Source organism: Hemitrygon akajei, chromosome 12 (assembly GCF_048418815.1).
Source record: "Hemitrygon akajei chromosome 12, sHemAka1.3, whole genome shotgun sequence".
Classification (NCBI taxonomy): Eukaryota; Metazoa; Chordata; class Chondrichthyes; order Myliobatiformes; family Dasyatidae; genus Hemitrygon; species Hemitrygon akajei.
The window spans coordinates 60,709,433-60,732,865 of NC_133135.1; the positions used below are offsets into that span (position 1 = coordinate 60,709,433).

At 38.3% G+C, this 23,433-nt stretch overlaps 1 protein-coding gene and 1 long non-coding RNA gene across 15 annotated transcripts in view; one reads left to right on the forward strand and one right to left on the reverse strand.

Annotated features, from left to right (window-relative positions):
- Positions 1 to 23,433, reverse strand: part of pde4dip (phosphodiesterase 4D interacting protein) — a 422,313-nt gene that overhangs the window by 83,677 nt on the left and 315,203 nt on the right. For all 14 annotated transcript variants that reach the window (XM_073063246.1, XM_073063248.1, XM_073063241.1 and 11 more), the window contains 5 exons: positions 15,687 to 15,778; positions 12,767 to 12,984; positions 9,774 to 10,206; positions 7,345 to 7,519; positions 2,685 to 2,801 (listed from right to left, as the gene is read on the reverse strand). In XM_073063246.1, coding sequence (XP_072919347.1) covers positions 2,685 to 2,801; positions 7,345 to 7,519; positions 9,774 to 10,206; positions 12,767 to 12,984; positions 15,687 to 15,778 — 1,035 coding nt within the window. The remainder of the gene's footprint in view (positions 1 to 2,684; positions 2,802 to 7,344; positions 7,520 to 9,773; positions 10,207 to 12,766; positions 12,985 to 15,686; positions 15,779 to 23,433) is intronic.
- Positions 11,098 to 23,433, forward strand: part of LOC140737082 (uncharacterized) — a 42,510-nt gene continuing 30,174 nt past the window's right edge. The window contains exon 1 of the long non-coding RNA XR_012101053.1: positions 11,098 to 11,233. This is a non-coding gene — a long non-coding RNA (uncharacterized lncRNA). The remainder of the gene's footprint in view (positions 11,234 to 23,433) is intronic.

Below are 23,433 nucleotides of genomic sequence, written 5' to 3' on the forward strand. Positions count from 1 at the left end.
GGTCCAGGTATGTTCTCCGAAAGCCTCCTCACGGGTGAAGTGGCAATTCTGGACTAACCTTGAATCAATGAAGGATGCTCAACAGCTATGGAAGGGTTTGATTGCTATCACCTCTTACAGAGAGAAACTAAGTGACATAGGTGATAACAGGGCTTCACTTCCAGATGAGTTCAATGCCTTCTATGCTCACTCTGGCCATCAAAACATGGAGGAACCTTCACGAACTCCCACAGCCCCTAATGACCCTGTGACTCAGTCTCTGACACCAACATGAGAGCATCCTTCAGGAGGGTGAACCCATGGAAAACTTCCAGCCAAGGTGGGATACCCGGCTCAGTACTAAAGACCTGCGTTAACCAACTGGATGGAGTGTTTTTCGATATTTTTAACCTCTCACTTCGGCAGTCTGAGGTACCCACCTGCTTCAAGCAGGCCTCAATTATACTAGCGTCTAAGAAGAACGTGATAACCTGCTTCAAAGCTATCATTCAGTGACACTTATATCCACTGTGCTGAATGTTTTGAAAGGCTGGTGATGAAACGTATCAACTCCTGCCTGAGGAGTGACTTGGATTTGCACCATTTTGCCTACCAGCACAGCAGTTACACAGCAGATGCTATTTCACTAGCCTTTCACTCAACCCTGGAACATCTGGACAGCAAAGATGCATACATCAGGATGCTCTTTATTGACTACAGTTTGGCATTCAATACTATCACCTCCTCAAAACAAATCAGTAAGCTTCAAGACCTTGGCCTCAATACCTCCTTGTGCAAGTGGATCCTCGATTTTCTCACTTGCTGACCCCAGTTTGGGTTGGCAACAAAATCTCCTCCATAACCTCCATCAGCACCACAAGGCTGTGTGCTTAGCCCCCTACTCTACTTGCTTTAAGCTTATGATTACGTAGCTAAGCACAGCTCCAATGGCGTACTTGTTTGCTGATGACATCACTGTCATAGGTAATGAATCAGCATATAGGAGGGAGGTTGAAAATCTGGCTGAGTGGTGCCACAACAACCACCTCTCACCTAATAGCAGCAAGACCAAGGAGTTGATTATTGATTCCAGGAGGAGGAAGCTGGAAGTCCATGAGCCAGTCCTTATCAGGGCATCAGAGGTGGAGAGGGTCAGCAACCTTAAATTCCTTGGTGTTATCATTTCAGCGGAACTGTCCTGGGCCCAACACATTAGTGCAATAACAAAGAAAGCACTGCTGTCCCTTTACTTTCTTAGAAGTTTGTGAAGATTCAGCATGACATCTAAAACCATGACAATCTTCTATAGGTGTGTGGTGGAGAGTATAATGACTGGCTGCATCACTGCTTGGTGTGGAAACACCAACGCCCTTGAATGAAAAATCCTACAAAATGTAGTGGATACGGCCCAGTCCATCACAGGTAAATCCCTCCCCGCTATTGAGCACATCTACACTAGCATGAGCACCCCTACACAGAGTGCTGTTGCAGGGAAGTAGCATCCATCTTCAGGGATCCCTACCACCCAGGTCATGCTCTCTTTTCACTGCTGCCATCAAGAAGGTGGTACAGGAGCAAAGGACTCACACCACCAGGTTCAGGAGGAGTTATCACTTCTCAGCCATCAGACTCTTGAACCATAGGGCATAACTTCACTCAACTGCACTTGCCCCGTCACTGAACTGTTCTCCCAATCTATGGACTCAATTTCAAGGACTCTTCATCTCTGTTATCAGTATCTATTATCTATCTATCTATCTATTTATTTATTTATTTATTTATTATTTCTTTTGTATTTGCACAGTATATTGTCTTTTGGTGTCTTTCTGCCCTGTTGGGTGCAGTCCGTCATTGATTCTATTACGTTTCTTGTATTTACTGAGTTTGTCCGCTAGAAAACAAATGTCAGGGTTGTATATGGTGACATATATGTACCTTGATAATAAATTCACTTTGATCTTTGAATAGGGGAAAGCATTTAAAAATAGAACTGCATGTTCTTTATGTGAATGCCCATACTTTTAATAAAATATAACAAAGGTATAAAGATAAGTAAATAGCAGCAATCTAATAGCCATAATAAACATGATAAGTTCGAAGGAGATGTGTGGGGCAAGAACCGGAGTGGGTGCTTGGAATGCTCGGCCAGCGTTGGTAATGGATCCGAGTATGAAAGGGGCATTGGATAGGCATGTGAATATGCAGAGAACTCAGCAATATGGGATTAGATTACTTCGGCATCTAATTATTAGCTTCATTAGTTTGGCACAACTATACCATACTGTTCTATTTTCTATGATACATGCTTGCAAAGTGAGCTTAACTTTAGAAGACATAGACAGAATGGAAAAAGAGGAGGAGCCCTGATAGTGAAATAAATCCAGTTAGCAGCATATTAATACTAATTTCAAGAGTATTGGAGCACAAACTGTAAATATGTTCTACTGAGACTATCTGCATCTGAAATAACCTGTAGTGCTTTGTTCTCCCTGTCCAAGGAAGAAGCACAATATAGGTTTGGTAATTGTACAGTCTAGTTTCACTCTTCTAGGTACCATAATATACAGGAGATAGTTAGGGAGGATGGCCTACTAAGATTCCAGGTCTGTCTTTGTAATGGTGTCTCACTTTGGAACTTCTGAGTATAATACCACATTCACTCACGTAAGATATAGTCTGCTTCACGTAGGTGCTCCTGTCTTTACCTGGGCTACTGGCTTCTTCTCTTTCAGCTTCATTTTCACTTCTTCCACAAGTTTCGTAACCAAGGTCTTGCAAGTCCACTTGCACCTGTTTATTGTCCTGCTCCACTGATGATTCAGCTGGGGAATGTACAGACATTACGGTCAGAGGGAAGAATGAAACACACTCAGTCAGAGTCAAATTTAGAACATGTCATTTCCCCCGAGCACCAAAGCTGAATGTTACTGTAGGTTTTCACATTGGTGCAGTACACTAAATTTCAAATAAACTAGAGTATGGAATAACAAATATTATTTATTCTTCAGTGAACTTCAGATCCCAGTTTTTTTATCAGTTATTTGCAAGAAATGCAGAATAATCCATTTAATATATGCTACCAATATTACTCATGGGATCAACTAAACACATACTTTGCCATCTACTTCCACAGCCGCCTTCCTTTTCATTTGGATACTTCATTAACGTGTCTCATTTACTGTAAGAGGTTCCTATGTGTCACTATCAAATGTGCGCTGAGATTCCATATAAATATCTATGCTATTTCTCAAAATGATAAAAGTCATGTGCACTTATCCTTATAAATACATGCTGATTAGACTATAAGAGATAGGAGCAGAACTAAGCAATTCGGCCCAAAGATTTTGCTCCATCATTTCATCGTGGCTGATCCATTTTCTCTCTCAGCCCCATTCTCCTGTCTGCTCCCCATAACCATCCATGCCCTAACTAATTAAGAACCTATCAACATCTGCCTTAAATACACCCCAGTGACCTGCCCTCTATAGCTGTATGTAGCAACAAACTCCATAGATTTACCACTCTCTGGCTAAAGAAATTCCTCCTCAACTCTGTTCTAAATGGATGTTCCTCTATTCTGAGACTGTGCCCTCTGGTCCTAGCCTCACTCACTATAGGAAACATCCTCCCTACATCTACATTATCTAGGCCTCCAAACATTCAATAGGTTTCAATGAGATTCCCCCTCCCACCCCATTCTTCTAAATTCTATCGGGTATAGGCCCAGAACCATCAAATGCTCCTCATACGATAACCCTTTCATTACTGGAATCATTCTTGTGGACCTCCTCTGAACCCTCTCCAAGGTCAGCACATCCTTTCTTTGATAAGAAGCCCAAAACTGCTCACAACACTCCAAGTGAGGCCTCAACAATGCCTTCTAAAGCCTCAGCATTACATCTTCGCTTTAATATTCTAATCCTCTCAAAATTAATGCTCATGTTGCATTTGCCTTCCTCGCCACCAAACTAACCTACAAGTTAACCTTTACGCAACCCCGCACAAGGACTCCCAAGTCCCTTTGAATCTCTCATTTTTTTTGAATTTTCAGCCTGTTTAGAAAATAGCCTACACTTTTTACTCCTTCTGCCAAAGTGCATGACCATACACTTCCCTACACTGTATTCCATCTGCCACTTCTTTGCCCATTTTTCCAATCTGTCTAAGTCCTTCTGCAGTCTTCTTGCTTCCTCCACCTATCTTTCATATTGTCCACAAACTTGGTCCCAAAGCCATCAATTCATTCATCCAGATCAGTGACATATAACATGAAAAGCAGTCCCAACACCAAACATTAGTCACTGAATATGAAACAGAATGCTATGTTTCCCACCTTGGCTTTTGTGATTTCAAAGACATTTTAAATCTTTGGTTGCTCGTGCTTTTTGATAAATCACCTTTTTTTTTACAATCAAGAATGGATGTTTTAGAATGAGCGTGTCGGATGCTAAGGGGATGTTGTTAGTTTAGTTCCTGTTGAGGAGATAACATGATGAAGGAAAATTTATTGGCTTGGCCTCAAAAGTGCTGAGGTGAGGAATTTGGGATACAACCCAGAAGAACCATAATTTTTGGATGTGACCCATAACATGCTCACAAATGGACAGATGAACTAACCATATGAAAGGAAGAAACTAAGATTCATCAGCTTTGGTAGTATTGAATGTTAGCACTGCATGAGAAGGAAGTGGCATCCTGGATAACCAGAGGGTTGTGTAAGAGTTCAACTCAGATGGCAACAAGGACAGATGTAAGAGTGAGATACGTCAGCTGTTTGAGTAGTGTTGCAACAACCTCACACTAAATATCAGTGAGGCTGAAGAATTGATTGCGGACTTCAGGAAGGGCAAGTCGGGAGAACACACACCAGTCCTCATTGAGGGCTCAGTGGTGGAAAGGGAGAGCAGCTTCAAGTTCCTGGACATCAACATCATGGAGGATATATTTTGGGCCCACACATTGATATGATCATGAAGGCAGAATGCCAGTAGCTCTATTTCAACAGGACTTTAAGAAGATTTGGTCTGCCACCAAAGACTATTGTGAATGTCAACAGATGTATGGTGGAGAACATTCTGACTGGTTACATCACAGGTTGGTAAGGAGGTTCTAATGCAGAGAAGCACAGGAGGCTGCAGAGAGCTGTAGATTCAGCTAGCTCCATCATGGGCACAACCCTCCCCAACATCTTCAAGAGGCAGCACCCATCATTATGGACCCTCATATTCAAGACATGCCCTTTTCCTATTACTACCATCAGAGAGGAGGTACAGGAGCCTGAAGACGCACACTCAATATTTTAGCAACAGCTTCTTCCCCTCCACTATCAGATTGCCGAACTGTCTTTGAACACTGTCTTGTAATTCCTCTTTTGCTCAATTTGTTTGGGTTAGTAACTTACAGTAATTGCTATTGTAATTCCAGTTTGTCAGGGGTCAGGGGTCAGAAGTGTGTGAAGTTGGCATTACTAAAGAGAAGGTTCTTGGGAAACTGAAAGGTCTGAAGGTAGATGTTACCCTGGACTAGATGGTGTACATCCCAGGGTTCTGAATGAGGTAGCTGAAGAGATTGTGGAGGCATTGGTAATGATCTTTCAAGAATCACTAGATTCTGGAATGGTTCCAGAGGACTGGAAAACTGCAAATGTCACTCCACTCTTCAAGAAGGAAGAGATGCAGAGGAAAGGAAACTATAGGCCATTTTCTCTGACCTCAGTGGTTGGGAAGTTGGAGTTGATTATTAAGGATGTGGTCTCAGGGTACTTGGAGGCTCATGATAAAAAAGGCCATAGTGAGCATTGTTTCCTTGAGAGAAAATCTTGCCCAACAAATCCGTTGGAATTCTTTGAAGAAATAACATGTAGGATAGACAAAGGAGAATCTGTTGGCGTGTACTTGGATTTTCAGAAGGCCTTTGGCAAGCTACCACATATGAGGCTACTTAACAAGTTAGGAGCCCATGGTATTACAGGAAAGATTCTAGCATGGATATAGCAGTGGCTGATTGCCAGGAGACAAAAAATAGGAATAAAGAGAGCCTTTTGTCATTGGCTGTCGGTGACTAGTGGTGTCCACTGGGGTCTGTTTTGGGACCGTTCTTTTTATGTTATATGTCGATGACTTGGACGATGGAATTGATGACTTTGTTGCAAAGTTTGCCAATGATATGAAGATAGGTGGAGGGGCAGGTGGTTTTGAGGAAGTAAAGATCTAGAGAAGGACTTAAGACAGACTAGGAGAATGGGCAAAGAAGAGGCAGATGGAACACAGTGGCAGGGAGTGTACAGCCATGCACTTTTGTAGAAGAAATAGAATCGTAGACTATTTTCTAAATGGAGAGAAAATACAATAAACTGAGGCACAAAGGGACTTGGGAGTCCTTGTGCCGGATTCCCTAAAGGTTAATTTGTAGGTGAGTCTGTGGTGAGGAAGGTAAATGCAATGTTAGCATTCATTTCAAAAGGACTGGAAGATAAAAGCAAGTATGTAATGTGGTTTTGTGATGTTTCCTCTGGTGGAAGAATCTAGAACCAGACAGAGGACACAGGCTCAGAATAGAGGGTCAGATTAGAGGGGTGTCCTTTTAGAACAGAGATGAGAAGGAATTTATTTAGCCAGAGTGTGGTGAATCTGTGGAGTTTGTTGCCACAGGCAACTGTGGAGTCCAAGTCTTCATGTATATTTAAAGCAAAGGTTGACAGATTCTTGATTGGTCAGGGCATGAAGGGATATGGGGAGAAGGCAGGAAACTGGGACTGACAGGAAAATTGGATCAGCCATGATGAAATAGCAGAGCAGACTTGAAGGGCCAAATGGCCTAACCCTGCTCCTATCTTTATGGTCCTATGATTATGCTTTACACTGTACTGCTGTGGAAAACAACAATTTCATGATGTTTGTCAGTGATTCTAAACTTGGTGCAGATTCTGAGAAGAAAAGTAGTCAGAGAAGTTATACAAAGTAAAAATGTTTTGTCTCGGAGCAGAAAAGCAAACTGCTGAAGGAACTAAGCATCTCAGGCAGCATCTGTGGAGGAAAATGGATAGTCAACACCAGATCGGACACTTCATCAAGGAAGTTGACAGCAATCAGTAGAAAAAGGAAAACTGAACAAGCATTGAAAATGAATGCATTCCTTCATTAGGCCCAAAGATTTACAACTGCTGCAGTGAGATGAAACAGGAAAATTTACTTCTTTGTTCCTCTTGACCTATTCCTTCAATTCCTTCTGAGAAACCACTGGGTTGCATATGTTTCTTTAGGCCAGTTTGTAAATACTCAACTTAACAAAAAGATCAGTGGAAGATAAATATACACATAACGAGGACTTTGTTCAGAATCTTTACAGGCTAAACGTGGTACATACTGAGTAGGTCTTTGTACTGCTGCAACTGGTTGTCCTGGGCCTTTACAGTGGCCTCGGTCACTACAAGCTTCTCCTGTAATTCCTTATTCTGTTGTCTGTACTCAGCTAGCTCGCTCTGAAACTGTTTGGATTGTTGTCCAAATTGCCCATGATGCCATGGGCTGACACTTGCAACCTGGACAGCAACACAAAGATCGAAAAGTTAAAGAGAAATTGCAGAGGTTATTTAAGTAACTTTAATAATGATCAGTAAGTATCACATAAATGTAGGTAAAATACATTGCAGGGTCACAGTAAAATCAGTTATAAGTTTCTCTTATCCAATTTTCTTCAGTCCCTTTTTGAAGGTTCTAATGATTGCTTTGACATACTTCAGTACCTAGTAATATTCTATCACTATCACCCCCCTGTATGTGTAATCACAATGGCCATTGAGCTGAGCCTGATCCAACAGTTAGCTAAAAGCTAGATACATTTAACTGTGATAAGATGGTCTGAAAACATGGCTGCCCTCTCCCGACATCCAGGCCAAGAAGCTTAATAGCTAAAATGAACCATCATTGCTGTCAGGGAGATCAGCTAACTCCACACAGATTCAGAATAAACCAAAAATCGTGTCTGCCCTGGAAGCACAGTTCCACACTGGAAGGAGAAGAAAAACATTCACCAGATGCAAGGAAACTAACATTTACATGAACCATTTGTATCATCCTCTTTAATCACAGCAGATTGAGAATGAGGTGTTAGATAGAAATTAAATAACTTCCTCTAATACTGGAGCTGCAGATTCAGATTCTACTCAACACAAGCTCAAAACATCAATTTTCCATCAAATCTTAATCCTATGGTACAAGACAATATTTCACAAGCCATGCATCGTGAATTGAATTGCTTGTATTGCATATATTTCAGAACAATGTATAGGTCCTAGACAGTAATATAGGTAATCCGTCAAAAATGCAAATAAATTTAACAGCACCCTAGCCCATCACCTTGCCTCATCTTTGCTGCTACTTATGTTAACTTAATTCTGTCTTTCTCAGGTCTGATATAGGCTCCCATAAACCTATCCTGTTTGTGCAACTTGCCTGCTGGGCAGATCCCATTAACAACACATACACAGACCAAGAAGCTTAATGTGCTGATAACCTTTACACAAACATTCCCTATATATCCCTTCCCCTACCTTCCCTCCTAGTCAAAGCTAAATAGCATCTCCCTCCTTCCCTGAAAGAGAATGGTGGCACAGCTGAAATGTTAACTGTCTCTTTCCAAGTCTGACCTGCTGTCTTGTGGCATTTTCCATTTTTGTTTCAGACTACCAGCATTGACAGATACTTTTTCCTGACTTTCAAACTCTAACCCTTCTGGCCTCACTCCACTCTCCCAGCACTAATCACTTCATGCTGGAGAAGACAATTTCTCTAGTAACACTCCATACCACACCATTAGATATGTGACCTGATTTTCACTAACTTCAAAGATGAAGTTCAAATGAAAAAGGAAAATTTGTTGAGACTGTGTGCATCATATAAAGAGGATGTTGTTTTTTGAAACTGTGATCTAATCAGAGTAATACAGCACTGAAAAAGGCCCTTTGACCCAACTTGTCCATACTGACTAAAATGTCCATCTAAGCTCATCCCATTTGCCCATGTTTGGCCTGTATTTCTTTAAACCTCTCCTATTCATCTACCTGTCTAAATAGCTTCAAATGTTACACCTGCCTCAACCACTTGCACAGATTTGGAAAAGCTCATTCCACATATGCAACAACGTCTTCATGAAGAAGTTTGCCTCATGCCCCTTTTAAAATTTTCCCTTTTACATATATATGCCCTCGAGTGTTTGATTCCCTGTCCCTGAGAAAAAGACTGTGCATTTACATTATTCTTTTGCCACTTATGATTTTATACACCTTTATAAGATCACCACTCAGTCTCCTCCATTCCTAGGAATAAAGTCCATGTCTGCTCAACCTCTCCTTAAGTTTCAAGCCTGAGTCCTGACAATATTCACATAATTCATTTCTGCACTTTGTCCAGATTAATGGCATTTTTTCTTATAACAAGGTAACAAAAACTAGACACAATACTCTAAGTGTTGCTTCACCAATGTTTTCCACAGCTACCAAAGTCTTGTTCAACTGCACTCTGTTTATCAATTGTTCTTATCTAGTTAAACTGGTTCCTGTTTGCTACTCATTTCTCAGTAAAACATATACAGTGTAGAGGTTTAGAGAAAAGATATCTAAAAAAGTAAAATGCTTACATAAAAACCAAAAGCAACACAGGCATTGAGTTGAGATAAGCATCCTCCAGTAAACACCAAGTAATCAAAATGAACAATGGCTTTTTAACACACAGAGGAAAATTAAAATATCATTAGATCTTACTTTTTTAAAATTACTATAGTGCATTCATACTAACCTGTTGAACAGCATCAATCAAATACAGGGCCTCATTATTACTCTGTGATAAGAGAATTCCAAGGTCCAGTGAATGGGGTCTGGCCTGCTTAGTCCTTCTGTCACATTGTTGCATGTCCGCTTTCGAGTATTGCACCTGAGTCAGGCTAAGCTCTGATTTTAGTCGCTCAATTTCTTTGGCCATATTTACAATGAGCTCTGGATTGAAACGTTTTTCTCCGGTCTGGGAAGAGTTGAGCTCCAGCTGTTCCTTCAGGAGGCTGATGATGGTTTCTGAGTTCTGTAATTTCACAGTTAACTTTATAATCTCCTCCCTAAGGTCCCAAACATCAAGGCTGACCTCCTTTGCTTCTGCGTTCCACCCTGGGCCCGTCAGACCCTCTTCCACAATCCTCTTCTGCTCAGCCTTCGCCGAAGTCTGATTTTGTAATGGGCTTCAAGGAATGAATATGAATAAAAGTGAATGTCAATATGGTGTATAAAATACTTACTTTCAATTTGATATAGTTATGTAAAATAGATTAAAAACTAAGATTATCAAGAACATTAAAACCCCTCCCTTTGAAAATACTGGTATTCAGAAAATCAGCACTTCCCACAATCAAAGGTTTCCTCAGCATCAGTCTAACAATTCATAAACTATGTTCCTACCTCCTGTGCAGTCACTGTGCTTGAGAAGGAGCTTGATTTACTTCCTCCAGTACACCATGAAAATTCAAAAATCATTTGGTGGTCAGCTGGACCTTGCTATGAGTTAATATTTGCTCAGTGCACTGAAATCAAACAATGACTCACAGAGACACCCCACAACTTACCACCACCATACTGTATGCTGAAAAGCTGTTTTCAGAAAGATTCTCCACAATGGCTGAATGATTGAGAGCACACACTGTGCTTATCATAAACTACTGTATATCCAGTTTACTTAATTTAATCAGTTAACCTATTGGTTTTAAATCAGTTACCCAGCAAACCCCTCCCCCACACCTCCTCATAAAATAATTGGATCAGGCCAGTTAATTTAATTGAAAACCTAGGTGAATCATTAATGTGATTAGTGAGGGAAGTGAGAGGCATGCCTGTAACAAAGGAGGAATTTTAGTTTTGTTCTAAGCATCTTATCTATTAATATTCCATTATATAGGACATTTACTATATTCCCTTAATCTATAAATAGTTCACTCAACAATAACCTATGTTTCTTGGTAAATTTAATTACAAATGCCAATGTATATCATTATTATTGCATGTTATTTGGAACAATTTCCAGACTTCCACACATGTGTATGCTGGCAGCTAACTACACTCGTTCTCTGGAAATCTGATGGGGCAGGACTTAGCTACTTCATTCCAGATTTACTGAAGCATTCTCTGCCAGGTATGTGAAGGAACAACTGGCCTGTTCCCCTTGCATTGACTGGAAAGGAACGGCTGGAAGAGTCTTCAAAAAATGTCCTCAAGGTAAACATTAGAGGATTTTTAGTTTAAAAATACACTTGTTAAAATTTCAATTTTGGAAGGGTTTTTCATTTAGATTTCTTGATATGTTTTAATGAGATATTGATGTTTAGAAGTATGTAAAATGTAAAGAATCTTCTTGGTAATATTACCAGGACTGAATAAGTAACATCATATAATGTGTGATACATGTTTGTGAACAAAAAAAAGAAAAGCAGGGTATTTTTTAATGTTGGAGCTTTGGAAATGTTGGTGTTCAAAGATGTGCTTGGCAGGTTGGATGCAAAGAGGTGTTTAGAACAAAGGTTTACTATCTCAGAATAGAATACTATGACTAAGAGGAAGTGAAACTCCTTCAGTCAGACATTGACGAACTTTAAAACGCTCTAACTCAGATGGTGATAATTATGTTAATTCAAAAGAGATAAAAAGTATATCCGGGAATCAAGAGATATAGTGTAGTGCAGGAAGATGTCACTGAGGTAGAAGATCAGCAATGACCTTGTGAATAATGAAGCAGGCTCAAAGGACTTGATGAGCTACTCCAACTTAATATGTTCTTATAAATTGCTTTAGTGTTTTAGCATCTTTCACATTTTGTTCTTTCAACATACAGTGTTACACGTTTCTAAGTTTTAAAATATTTTTGTATATTTCTGGCTCTCTCAAACTTTCAGAAGCATTAAGTATGTTTTAGTGGTTTGACTGGCTGGGAACACAAGTTAGAAAGCTATCAAAATCTTTTCTCTTTACTTTGAATGAGGCTTGATTCAGCTGCCCCAGAGATCCCATCACTGTCCCAAGAAACTTGAAAGTTTCCAAGCAGTTTTGTCTATTTGGAGGATTGTAAAAAGGCAAGCCCAATTTTTTGTTCCAAATAGCTGAGATGGGCCAACAGTGCTCCCTTCTCACACCAATGAACTGACCATGAAACGCCTTGAAGAGTCCTGTAAATATGAAAGGTGGTTAATAAATTTCTTCCTTAATGACTACATCATAGCTTTGCAATACATTATCAAACATCATTTAATCTAAATGCAGATGCCACCTTTCAAATTGCTAACATGGTCAGCTGGACCTTGCTATGGGTTAATATTGTTCAGTACGTTGAAATCAGATAAAAACTGCAGGAAGTACTTGTAATTAACATCCCATTCTGGATCTTCTAACATTTTCTATCATTAATCTCATCTTAAAATTAGCAGTGACTGCTAAACACAATTGTCCTTTTCTGAAAATACAAAATGCTGAAACTCATGCCTCATCAGCGGGGAAGGTCTAATATACCCGGTCAGTCAGCTACCATATGTATTGATCAACTGAGACTGACAAATTTTCGACTGCAGGGTAGTAAAGTGCCACAATAAACAGTGGACAAAGTGAAGCTGAGAATTTGGTAGAGAAGGGAAAGGGTCCATACATAAATTTGAAATGTGGTTGAATCTGTGCCCAACACATTTAATATTCTCAGTCTTAAAAATGTTAAACTAAAAAAAATTAACCAAGGCATCTAAATTTAATAAATGAAATATTTACTCCATTTGAGGTACTGATGTCTCAGTCTGTGTCCTCAACTCCATCAGTTCATTTTCCATCAGCTTATTTTCCTCGCTCGGACTCTGCATTTCGAGTTTCACGTGCTGGAAATTGTCCAGCGCCTTTGTTCTTGTGGCCAGTGAATTGTGAACCAAGATGCTGCTGTCAGTTTCAATACAACTTTTAAATCCAGAATCATTTGAGCCTTTCTGTAAAGACTAAAAGATTTAATTGCAATTTGAGAAATTTGAAACCAATGAAAATGGATGGATCCAAAAGAGCAAACACAACTAAGGCAGAGCTTAACACACATTTATTCTGTCTGCAAAATTGCAGACAGAAATTGTCTCAAAATTAATATTCCTTCTTATCGTTAACACAAGCAACTCCTTTCTCCCTCCCCCCCCCCCCCCCGTTGATGAAGATGGACAGCAACAATTCTAATTTCATGTATGTATGTAATGATGTCACACAACTCCATGGTTAGAGAAAGAAAATTTCCTAAGATCTGTGTTCCTCATTACTGCTCAGTTACTTCCACTGGAATTCTACAATCGTGAACATTGCATGTTACAACTTTCAGTTTAATCGTGAATCTTTCACAGTCAGCTACAAAAGGTTGTCAACACTCACCCACACAGAGAAACACATATTAATGCAATGCAACAATGGAAATATGCATGTGTGAAATCGCTGGGTAGAAAAGGAGGCGAGACAAGAAACATTGGGAAAGTACTGACTGTCATGTGATCAACATTATTTAATTAAGTTGGCACTGCACAACACCTTCATTAACAATGTGAACAGTGTAAAACATAAACTAACATCTATATGAATGCACTAAAAGTACTGAATTAAATATTGAGTGCCATGTGATCAACATTACTTAATCATTGAGTTGGCACTGTACAGCAGCTTCAGACTTAATTGGGAAAGAATTGCCAATAATGTGAACAATGTAAAATATAACATAGCATCGATATGAATGCACTAAAAGCCTGAATACAAAGATGTGGAATTTCAATTTATAATTCTTCACCCAGCTTTATTCATGTACTCAGTGACTAGGCTGTAGAAGCAGAATCAGGCTATTCAGCCCATTGATTCGGCTCTACCATTCAATCATGGCTGACTTATTTTCCTTTCTTAACCCCATTCTCTGCCTTCTCCCTACAACCATTGACAACCTTACTGATCAAGAAGCTATCAAACTCTACTTTAAAATACCCAATGACTTAGTCATCTGCAGCAGTGAATTCCGTAGATGTGCAGAAGTGCAATGAACTCCCACAGATGTACAGAGAATGATTCTATGGTTTTTCATTGATTCTATTGTGCTACTGTGAATGTCTGGAAGAAAATGAATCTTGATATACAAAAATGGTGACACACAAGTGCCTTGATAATTATTTTATTTTGAACCTTGAACTCTAGCTAAAGAAATTCCTCCTCATCTACATTCTAAAGTGATGTCCTTTTATTCTGAGCTGTGTTCTCTGGTTCTAGACTATACATCAATTCTATCCAGGCATTTCAATATTGGAGGTTTCAGTGACATCTCTTTTCATCCTTTTAAATTCCAAGGCCATCAAATGTTCCTCATACATTAACTATTTCATCCCTGGGATAAGTCTCATACATCTCCTATAAACCCTCAACAATGCCATCACATCTTTCATTAGATATGGAACCCAAAACAGCTAACAATACTCCAAATTTATTCTGACCAACACCTTAAAAAAAAGCATTATATCATGCTTTTGTTTTCTAGTCCTCTCAAAATGAATGCGAACATTGTACTTGCCTTCCTCAACACTGACTCAACCTGCAAGTTAACTTTTAGGGAATCCTGCATGAGGACTTGCAAGTCCCTTTGCACCTTTGATTTCTGAATTCTCTCCCCATTAGAAGAGAATTCTCTACCTGTAGAGAAATAGTCTATACCTTTTTTTGCTTCTAACAAAATGCTTTACTGTACACTTCCCCACACCTTATTCCAGCTGCCACCTCTTTGCTCAGTCATCCAACCCATTCAAGCCACGTAGACAAGAATGGAAGTGATAAGATCTCCACTCTCCATGGGATTCTAATTCATGCTGTCCATTTCCCCAATGGCAGAACACCAAGCCATTTGAATTATAATGAGACACTTCTATTTCTGGACATACATTATTTCTTTTGCAATGAAAACAACAATTGCTAGACATATAACCATATAAGAATTACAGCATGGAAACAGGTCATCTCGGCCCTTCTAGTCGGTGCCGAACGTTTACTCTCACCTAGTCCCACTGACCTGCACTCAGCCCATAACCCTCCATTCCTTTCCTGTCCATCTACCTATCCAATTTTACTTTCAATGACAATACCAAACCTGCCTCTACCACTTCTACTGGAAGCTCGTTCCACTCAGCTACCACTCTTGAGAAATTCCCCCTCGTGTTACCCCTAAACTTTTGCCCCCTTTCAACTCATGTCCTCTTGTTCGAATCTCCCCTACTCTCAATGGAAAAAGCCTATCCATGTCAACTCTATCCCCCTCATAATTTTAAATACCTCTATCAAGTCCCCCCTCAACCTTCTACGCTCCAAAGAATAAAGACCTAACATGCGTAACACATCAGGCATATCATTGCTGGAGAAATAACGGGTTTCCAGTGTGGCTTTACATCAGAAACACATTCAATAGCTTATGGTGAAAGTTTATTACCTGAACCATTAGTTTTTTTTCTCTCTCCATGGATGCTGTTTGACCTGCCAAGTATTTCCTGCATTCTTTGATTTTATTTCAGATTCCTGCTGATCTGCCTCTGCACATTTTTGTTCTTTTGAACTCTTCACAATTTAAAGCATTCATTAAATGTTCTGCCTCTCTCCAAATTGTACGTAAAACAAATTCCACTGCAGTCTTTGATGTTACCTGCTGGTTGTGCTCCACATCTGTTGGATGCTCATTCAATGAATCTTTAAACTGAGTGCTCTCATCATCCTCAGCTCTCTCACTATGGTATTCTGAAAGAAAGTGAAAAACAGATACTTGTCATGAATATGTAAAAGGATGCCCATGGCCACTACTCACTTCAAATAATAAATAACAATCACACATCAATAAAACTGTTAATTACTTTTAAAAAATATCTTGATTGACTGCTACCAAGTTAAGAGTACATGCATATTTATTCAATTTTTAAAGGTGTGCTGAAATGGTAGATTTAGCCTTCCCTGGAGATTTAAGTAAAAAAAAATGTTCTGCTCATTTTCCATTTTGCATGCTGTTGATTAAAAACTACCAGCCTACGTTCATGAATAACAAACTTTTCTTGCTGCTTTATTCAGAGGCAAATGATATGTCAGTTGGGTTAAAATACTATGAACCATTTTCTGTGCATTAACAAGCTCAGAGTTGCTATGGTTAAAATGCTCTGAGCAAACGATTCAGGTTAAACATCGGTGATTGACCACTTCCCACTTTTCCCTTAACTTGCTCATCAAACAGTATATGAATGTGTTTTAAATGCCAATGTGAATACAAAACATATTTTAAAATGGGGTGTTGCTCATTAAATAGAGAAATATCAGGTGAATGTACAAGAGCAGAAAGATGGCAGAAGTTATACTTTTCATGTAGTTTGTTTAAAAAAATGGATAACTGAGTTGCTGGAGCACAACAATTTCAAATCTATTATTGCACACAATGTCACCCAACAATCTGTGGGTGGCACTTGAGCTGTGGTTGAAAATCAGATGCTCATACAAACTTCAAAACTTTGGCAATAAAGCATGGTGGTGATGCTGAGGTTTTAAAAGTTAGTGTAGCAAGAAAATATTCAGCAAAGCAAAGCAGAGGCATTCTTAAAAGCATCAGCACAGCAGTTTCTCGCTTTACAATTTTAATTATTTCACCAGAAGTGAATTCATTTTCACAATTAGAACATCACCCACAAAATTACTGCAATTCTAAATGAATGTACAAAGGATTTACAATGTAATTGGGTATAAATGTATTTTTCACCTATTTGCAGTGACTATTTGCACAGTCCTTGGATTATAAAAGGAAATCAATATCAAAGGTTTTAGTGTTTTTGATACACATGTTCAGGATTTGTAATTTTATTCAACGTTGACCTGATTTACTCGTCTATATCATCGTGGTTATATTACTGGACTAGCAGAGACCCAAAGAAACCAGTCTAACTCTCACCATACTAGCCAAGAAATTTGAATTCATTAAATAAATCTGTAATTTAAAGTGTTCTGGTATTTGTAATGATGACCAATATTGACAACCAGTATTTTACACCAAATGTTGTGGTATAATCCATAAAATATACCAAATAAACAGTCAATAATTCATAATTAATCTCATGGACTGGCTGTACTACTACTACTACCAAGAGAAACCGCACAGTACAATTTCTTCTTCACTGTCCTGTTACTGTTGGTAATATTTGAATGCACAGATTAATAAAATGATGACAGTAATGGCTTTGCAATAGTGGATTTTATTACAAGATCTTCTCCCTCCAAGCCTCACTGTTCCAAACATCTGCCCAAGGTCTCCTGTCACACATTGGTCTATAATCCACTGCACTATCTTCCCACTCCAAGTGTTATCCAATTGCCTTTTTACTTACTGTCATTTGAACAACCTTTTTATCCATTCTCCAATCTTTTAAGAACTGATAATGAAAGTAACACATGCACCAAAATAATACATTTATATTTTCATGATATTTTTCCCCCGTCTTATTCTGTCGTCCAGGTTTCCGGGAAAGTTGTTAAGATTCATCTCCAATTTCTGTGGATTCCAGGGCAGTCCTGGAGAGCTGACCACCTTAACCTTGGCCTGGTTACGCAGGGAATTTATCTGGATAACAGATGTTCCCTGCATAACTCTGGTTTTAATAAAAGGAAAGAAATTGAAGAGGAAAAGGATTAAAGTTCCAGCTGTAGCAGTTAATATTTTATGTATAACTAGTTGAAGACTTTAAGAGATGGTAGCTGCTTATTTAAATATATATTTCCATATATGTTCTCTTTGCATGGTGTCTCCAACTGGGAATGCTGATTATGATACTACTTATGTAGTCTTATTCACTCATTTCTGGGCAGCATTGGCAAGATTAGCCATTGCTGTCCATCCTTAATTGCTCATTGAGAATATGGTGTTAAAGCAACTACAAATTAATGGTTTGTTATGTCAACGATGTGGAGTCATAAGTTGGACGGTATTGAACCCAATCTGATAGTTTTTGTTAGACTCATTACAAAGTCTAGCTGTTGTCCCACCTTCTAATCATTAACTGAACGAATAATATACGAATAACAGCCAGATTATTAGATTACTTCTATGGTAACTTAACCTTGGTGATTTGTTATCACTTAAATAGTTTCTGTTTCCCACCATGACGGAGGAGACAGGTTTCTGTCATAATTTACATCTTCTAAATCTGAATAGCAAGACTTTAGTCCCCACCACAAATTAATTTTGAAGTTGAATGTGGAATTTACAGGGAATAAGATGTGTTTTAATTTGTGGTGTATAATGATGGTCTCACACAGCATGAAGGACCATTGGGTGATTGGGGAGGTACCGTTCTCTTCAATAATCATACATTAGCTTACTGTGCCCCTTGCTCTGAAAGTCCTCCATTCATCTGCATTGCAATGCTATGCATGACATGTCCACACAATTTAACAATTCAAAGCCACACTTCTTTTAGAATGGCCATAATGCTGGGTCAGATTTCACAAGCAAAATGTAGGCAACTATACTCCCCCCCCCCCCCCCCATCACCCAATGATCAGATCTCACTATTATTATACCACAAAACTGACAGTAAATTTTGGAAATTAACAGAGGAATCCGGAAATTTGTGGAGTGGTTCCTTGGTAAGATTTTTTTTTGCAAACTGCACCAACATAATGCTGCAAGTGAGATTTTAATAGATACAACTGCAATTCAACAACATCTCTAGACCTATAAGTTTTAGATCTGTGGATAAGCATCTCCTCAAGTCTTTCAAAATTCCAAAGTTGATTTTATTTCTTTAAAATATTTCAGCTTTGACCTTAATCTCGAGTATGAAGCAGATATTATTTTGGATTCTGTAAGGCATTTAAAATCCCTTTTACCACCAGGTTTTCCATTTATGAGAACACTCAAGTGTTATTAACTGCACAGCTCCCTGATGCCATTGTTATTAAATGCCATAGATCCCCTAGAATCAAGATCTCATAGCACCAATGTTGAGAAAGAAGTAGTCTGCATTACAGAGATCACTAGATCATTCTGCAAAGTTTCTCCTTTCTTTGCTCTGTCACAGAATCCAGGTTTTTGCATTGTGGGTCCTGCTAAAAGCACATCAAATGCTCTCTTTGTTATCTGGAATGAAATTACTCACTTAACAGCTACCCTTGAACCATCATTTGGGAACACTAGTCTTTGCAAGCTGTTTAGAGCAAAGGGAGATTGACCTAGGTGTAAACTTATTTTACTCAACACTTTGTGTGAGCATTTTCCAGTAGAGCCCATTGGAGAATCATCAGTAAACCTAACCGTTTCTTTCCCAGTACCACGGAATTTACCCACTACCACCTACATTCATCTAGGTGCATTGTAATTGGCAGCTCTATCAAGAATGATTAGCTAGCAGTAGGAACTAAGAGTGGAATCCATGAGTTCCCAGTTTGACACTAAGCAGACGAGCTTTGAGTATCTATTAACTTAATGACATTTCCTCATCCTGGGATCAAATTTCATTTCTGGTGCACATAGATGAAGTTGGTTTGGAAAATGCTTTAAGATCATTTTTATTGTGGACAAAATGCATCACAACAGAGTGACTAGAATTTCTCTATCATCACAATCTGATAGTACATGCAAACAAAGAATGAATCTGCAACAAAACACTTCCTTATTGCACACAATCCAATTTAGCAATTGTCCATCATTTCTGTCTTTTTCCACATTACATGCCAGTTTAAAATGCTGGTCAACTCAGTATAATATTGATTATGTGCGTTATTAAACAATAATTACTAGTGATCTTCATGCATATGTGGACAGCATGTGGAACAAGGAAAGCAAGGCTGGGCATTGTTCCATTTACTTCAGCAGAGTAGATACCATTCTCAAATCAGTAGGGTGGTCAAGCCAATTATTTCCCTACTCCTCAGTCTCTCACAATGTGTTCTTTAATGAAATGCCAGGAAGAAAATAAACCATGTTGATTTATACTTTGTACATTCCCATTCTGGAGAACAGAAGGCATCACCCACCAAAGGCACTGATTCCCTTCCAATAAGTAGCTGTAGGCAGGGCACTAAGTACTAATGGGTTAGCACAATCAACCCCAATTATTTTTGGTCAAAATTCACACTTACAGGCTTCCAACCAAGGTCAGAAATTACAGGTTGTCCCTCTACTAAATATTCTGGTCAAACCAGAGGTGTTGAGGTAAGATTGCCCAAATACAATTCTCAGTAAAACAAATCTGAGGCTTTCCTGGTCTGAACAAACACACGTCTTGGCTGAAATCATATTTAAAATGATCTAAATTAAGTCTATTCACTCCCACAATACTTATAACTTTGTAACTGATAGCAAACTTTAATGTCTGATTTACATTGAACAAGGGCATATAATATCAGTATGTTAACGCAATAAACCAGCCATTTTTCATTGCCATGGACCAAAAAGGTCCTGTATATTTTCATCATTTGTACCAGTTCATTCTTTGTCAAATATAAGCTTGATTAGATCAATAAAACCTATCTACAATATTACTCTGCCTGTGACATAACTGGTAAAAGCAATGAGGTCATTTACTGCTAAGATAGTCAAAAGCTCCTTGTGCATTCTTGTTCTGTGTTGGTGACTTCTGCTGAAGTGCATGTCCATTAAAAAGCAAGTTTCTGTGTCTTTACACATTTATGCTTTCTAAAATGTTTAATAACTGTGGCTGAAAAGCCTAGGAAAGCTATACAAAATGGTGAGTATTATGGAATTGGAAATAATCAAAAGATTATCATTTCAATTGAAGAGTAAAGGTAACACTTAGAGAGGTTGATTACCCTATATCAATTACTTTCTGTGGATAGAAAGCAATAGAACTCATAACTGGTGCCAAGTATCTCTCTAAGTGATCAGATAGTATGTCTGTATAATCTTCAAAAAGTACAAGATTGGACAGCTGGAAATATTGGAAATATCCCCCTAAAACGTGTTTTTTAAATATATATGGTCCCAGGATACACATTTCCATTTTTACACTTAATTGTGCAGAGTTATAAATTTTGAATGAATGTATAAAATTTTGTACATATGGAAGGAGGTGGCTCAAATAACCTTAACTCATCCATGCTTTTTAAAATTCTTGATAACACTTGATTATAGCTGGACACAGTTTAAAAGTCCACAATGCTTTCAGCATGCACTTAATGGCTCTTGAAGAAATGCAGCTGCGGTTCATGCATTTGCAATAAAAATGTAGAGGCATGTCTAAAGCTTCAGAACACATTCTAAGCCCCTATTCTTATTTTTGAAAATTAGTGTAGTTTATTACTGTTTATTGGATTTTATTTAACAAAATTACAATTTTCCCAGGAACAATCCCACTAAGTTTGGCACCAAATAATGGCAAATTTGACTGAGGATTATAGCAGTTTTTCTGGAAAATTAATAGAAAATGATGCAAAATTTAATTGAATTCAATTTCTTGAAAGTGGCTGCAATACTTTGCCTATTAAGTAAAAGAAATATAAAGATGTTTTTGTAGAATCCCTCTTAAGCCCTCAACCTACTTAAAGAAACAAAATTTATTATCCTGTTCCTAGAAGGATAAAATGTCTGAAAATATTTGAAATGCAATCAAGATTCCTATGCATAAATATTTCTTTACAGAAAGTGCTTCAACATGCAACTTTGATAAACTGGTCTTTATCACATATAAGGGTCAATGCCAGAGATCTTACAAGATGAATACAATTTACAAATCCATCATAGAAGTACATGGGAGATCAGAAATAAAAATAACCTCGAAATGGAAGAGTTAACTTTTAAGTGAGGATTTAAACCTTGTCCCATTGCTTTCTTTGAGAAGTTTTCTACTTTGGAAAACCAACCCTGTGAATTCCAATTTTGTATCAATCCCGGTGCTGGTTAGTTTGTGTTATGTGAAATGCAGCCAAAACTGGTGTAATAACTGGTGCTTGGAAAGAAAAAAAAAGAAATTCTCACAGTAATTACCAAGTTGAATTTCACAAAATGGTTACTGTTCAAGAAACATCTGGAGGCATACATGAAGGTGGGATTGACAAGCCCTCTCCTCCCTGGAATTATTGTGATTAATTGTATTCTTAGAATAATTGCTTCAATTATCTAATGATATGCATTGCTATCAGAGCAGGATACAATTAGTGTGAAGCTCAGGAGAAGTTTTACATAATGGTACTGCAGAGTCAGCAGTACTGGAATGCAGAAACCAGAAGTTCATATGAACATTCCCAAAACATACTTGTGCAATCTGTTCTTTTTTGTGGAGGTAACTTCCCACACAGACCACAGCATTATATTCCATGAAGACAAATAGTATTTTCTCTACACATATAGCTAATAATTCAAGAAGTTTAAACTTCACAATTAGTAAGAGAAACAGAGAAAGCATTAAGGTAATCCGGAACATGATTCCGCCAATGAAAACTCTGAGTAGTCACCAATTCACCCTGTTTGTGCACATGCCACTGCCCACACACAGCTCTGACACAACTACTTGTGGTTCTCTAACCACACAACAATCCAACTAAATCAGCACAGAATATCAATAGCTCACTAAAGTGATCTTTCCATCAGAAAATATTCACTATTAAGTATTATGCTGTATCAACTGAAATCTCAAATGTAAATTAGTTCAGTGGTACAATTTAGCTGCTATAAGTGAAGGTCTCATCAACATTTTGCATTTAGCCCATTCTTATTTCTTTTGGAATACTTGGGTAAGTGGAAGCAAGTAACTACTGTAGACAATTATTTCTTAAATTGCTTTCTGAGAGATTTATTTTTTTTAAACGAGAGCAACCTTTTCATTATCAGATTAAAGAGATTTATATCAAAAAACAGGAATTTCCTTCTAATATGCTATGTACTAGAACTTCATGTGTTTATTTTGCAGGTAAACAGAATGCTCACCTAATTCACTTTTCAAAATAACCATGAGCATTTGCTAGTATTTCTGACATTTCATGAAAATCAGAAAATAAAGCTGGAACTCTGTAAAAACAGAAAATGCAGGAAATACCCAGTGATCAAATTGCAACTGTGGGAAGAGAAGTAGAGTTTACATTCCCTTGATTAGAACCAATAGAACAGGTTCTAAACCCTGCCTTTGTGTGCACCAAGGTTTATGTTTGGAAATTCAATGCCATGAATTCCATTGTCATAATAGTGGTGGCAATACAGCTGTAACAATAGTTCAGCCATAGGGTTAGCTGGTCTTCTGACAGTGTGGCTGAATTGCTGAGTACTTCCAGCATTTTCTGTTTTTATCTACTGTATATACATTTGGTATTTTTAAATTATTAATTAACCTGTAGTCATCTTTTCATTTTCCCATGTTTGCTATTGTCCAAAGCACAAGAAAAAAAAAATGAACTTTTTTGCAAGACTT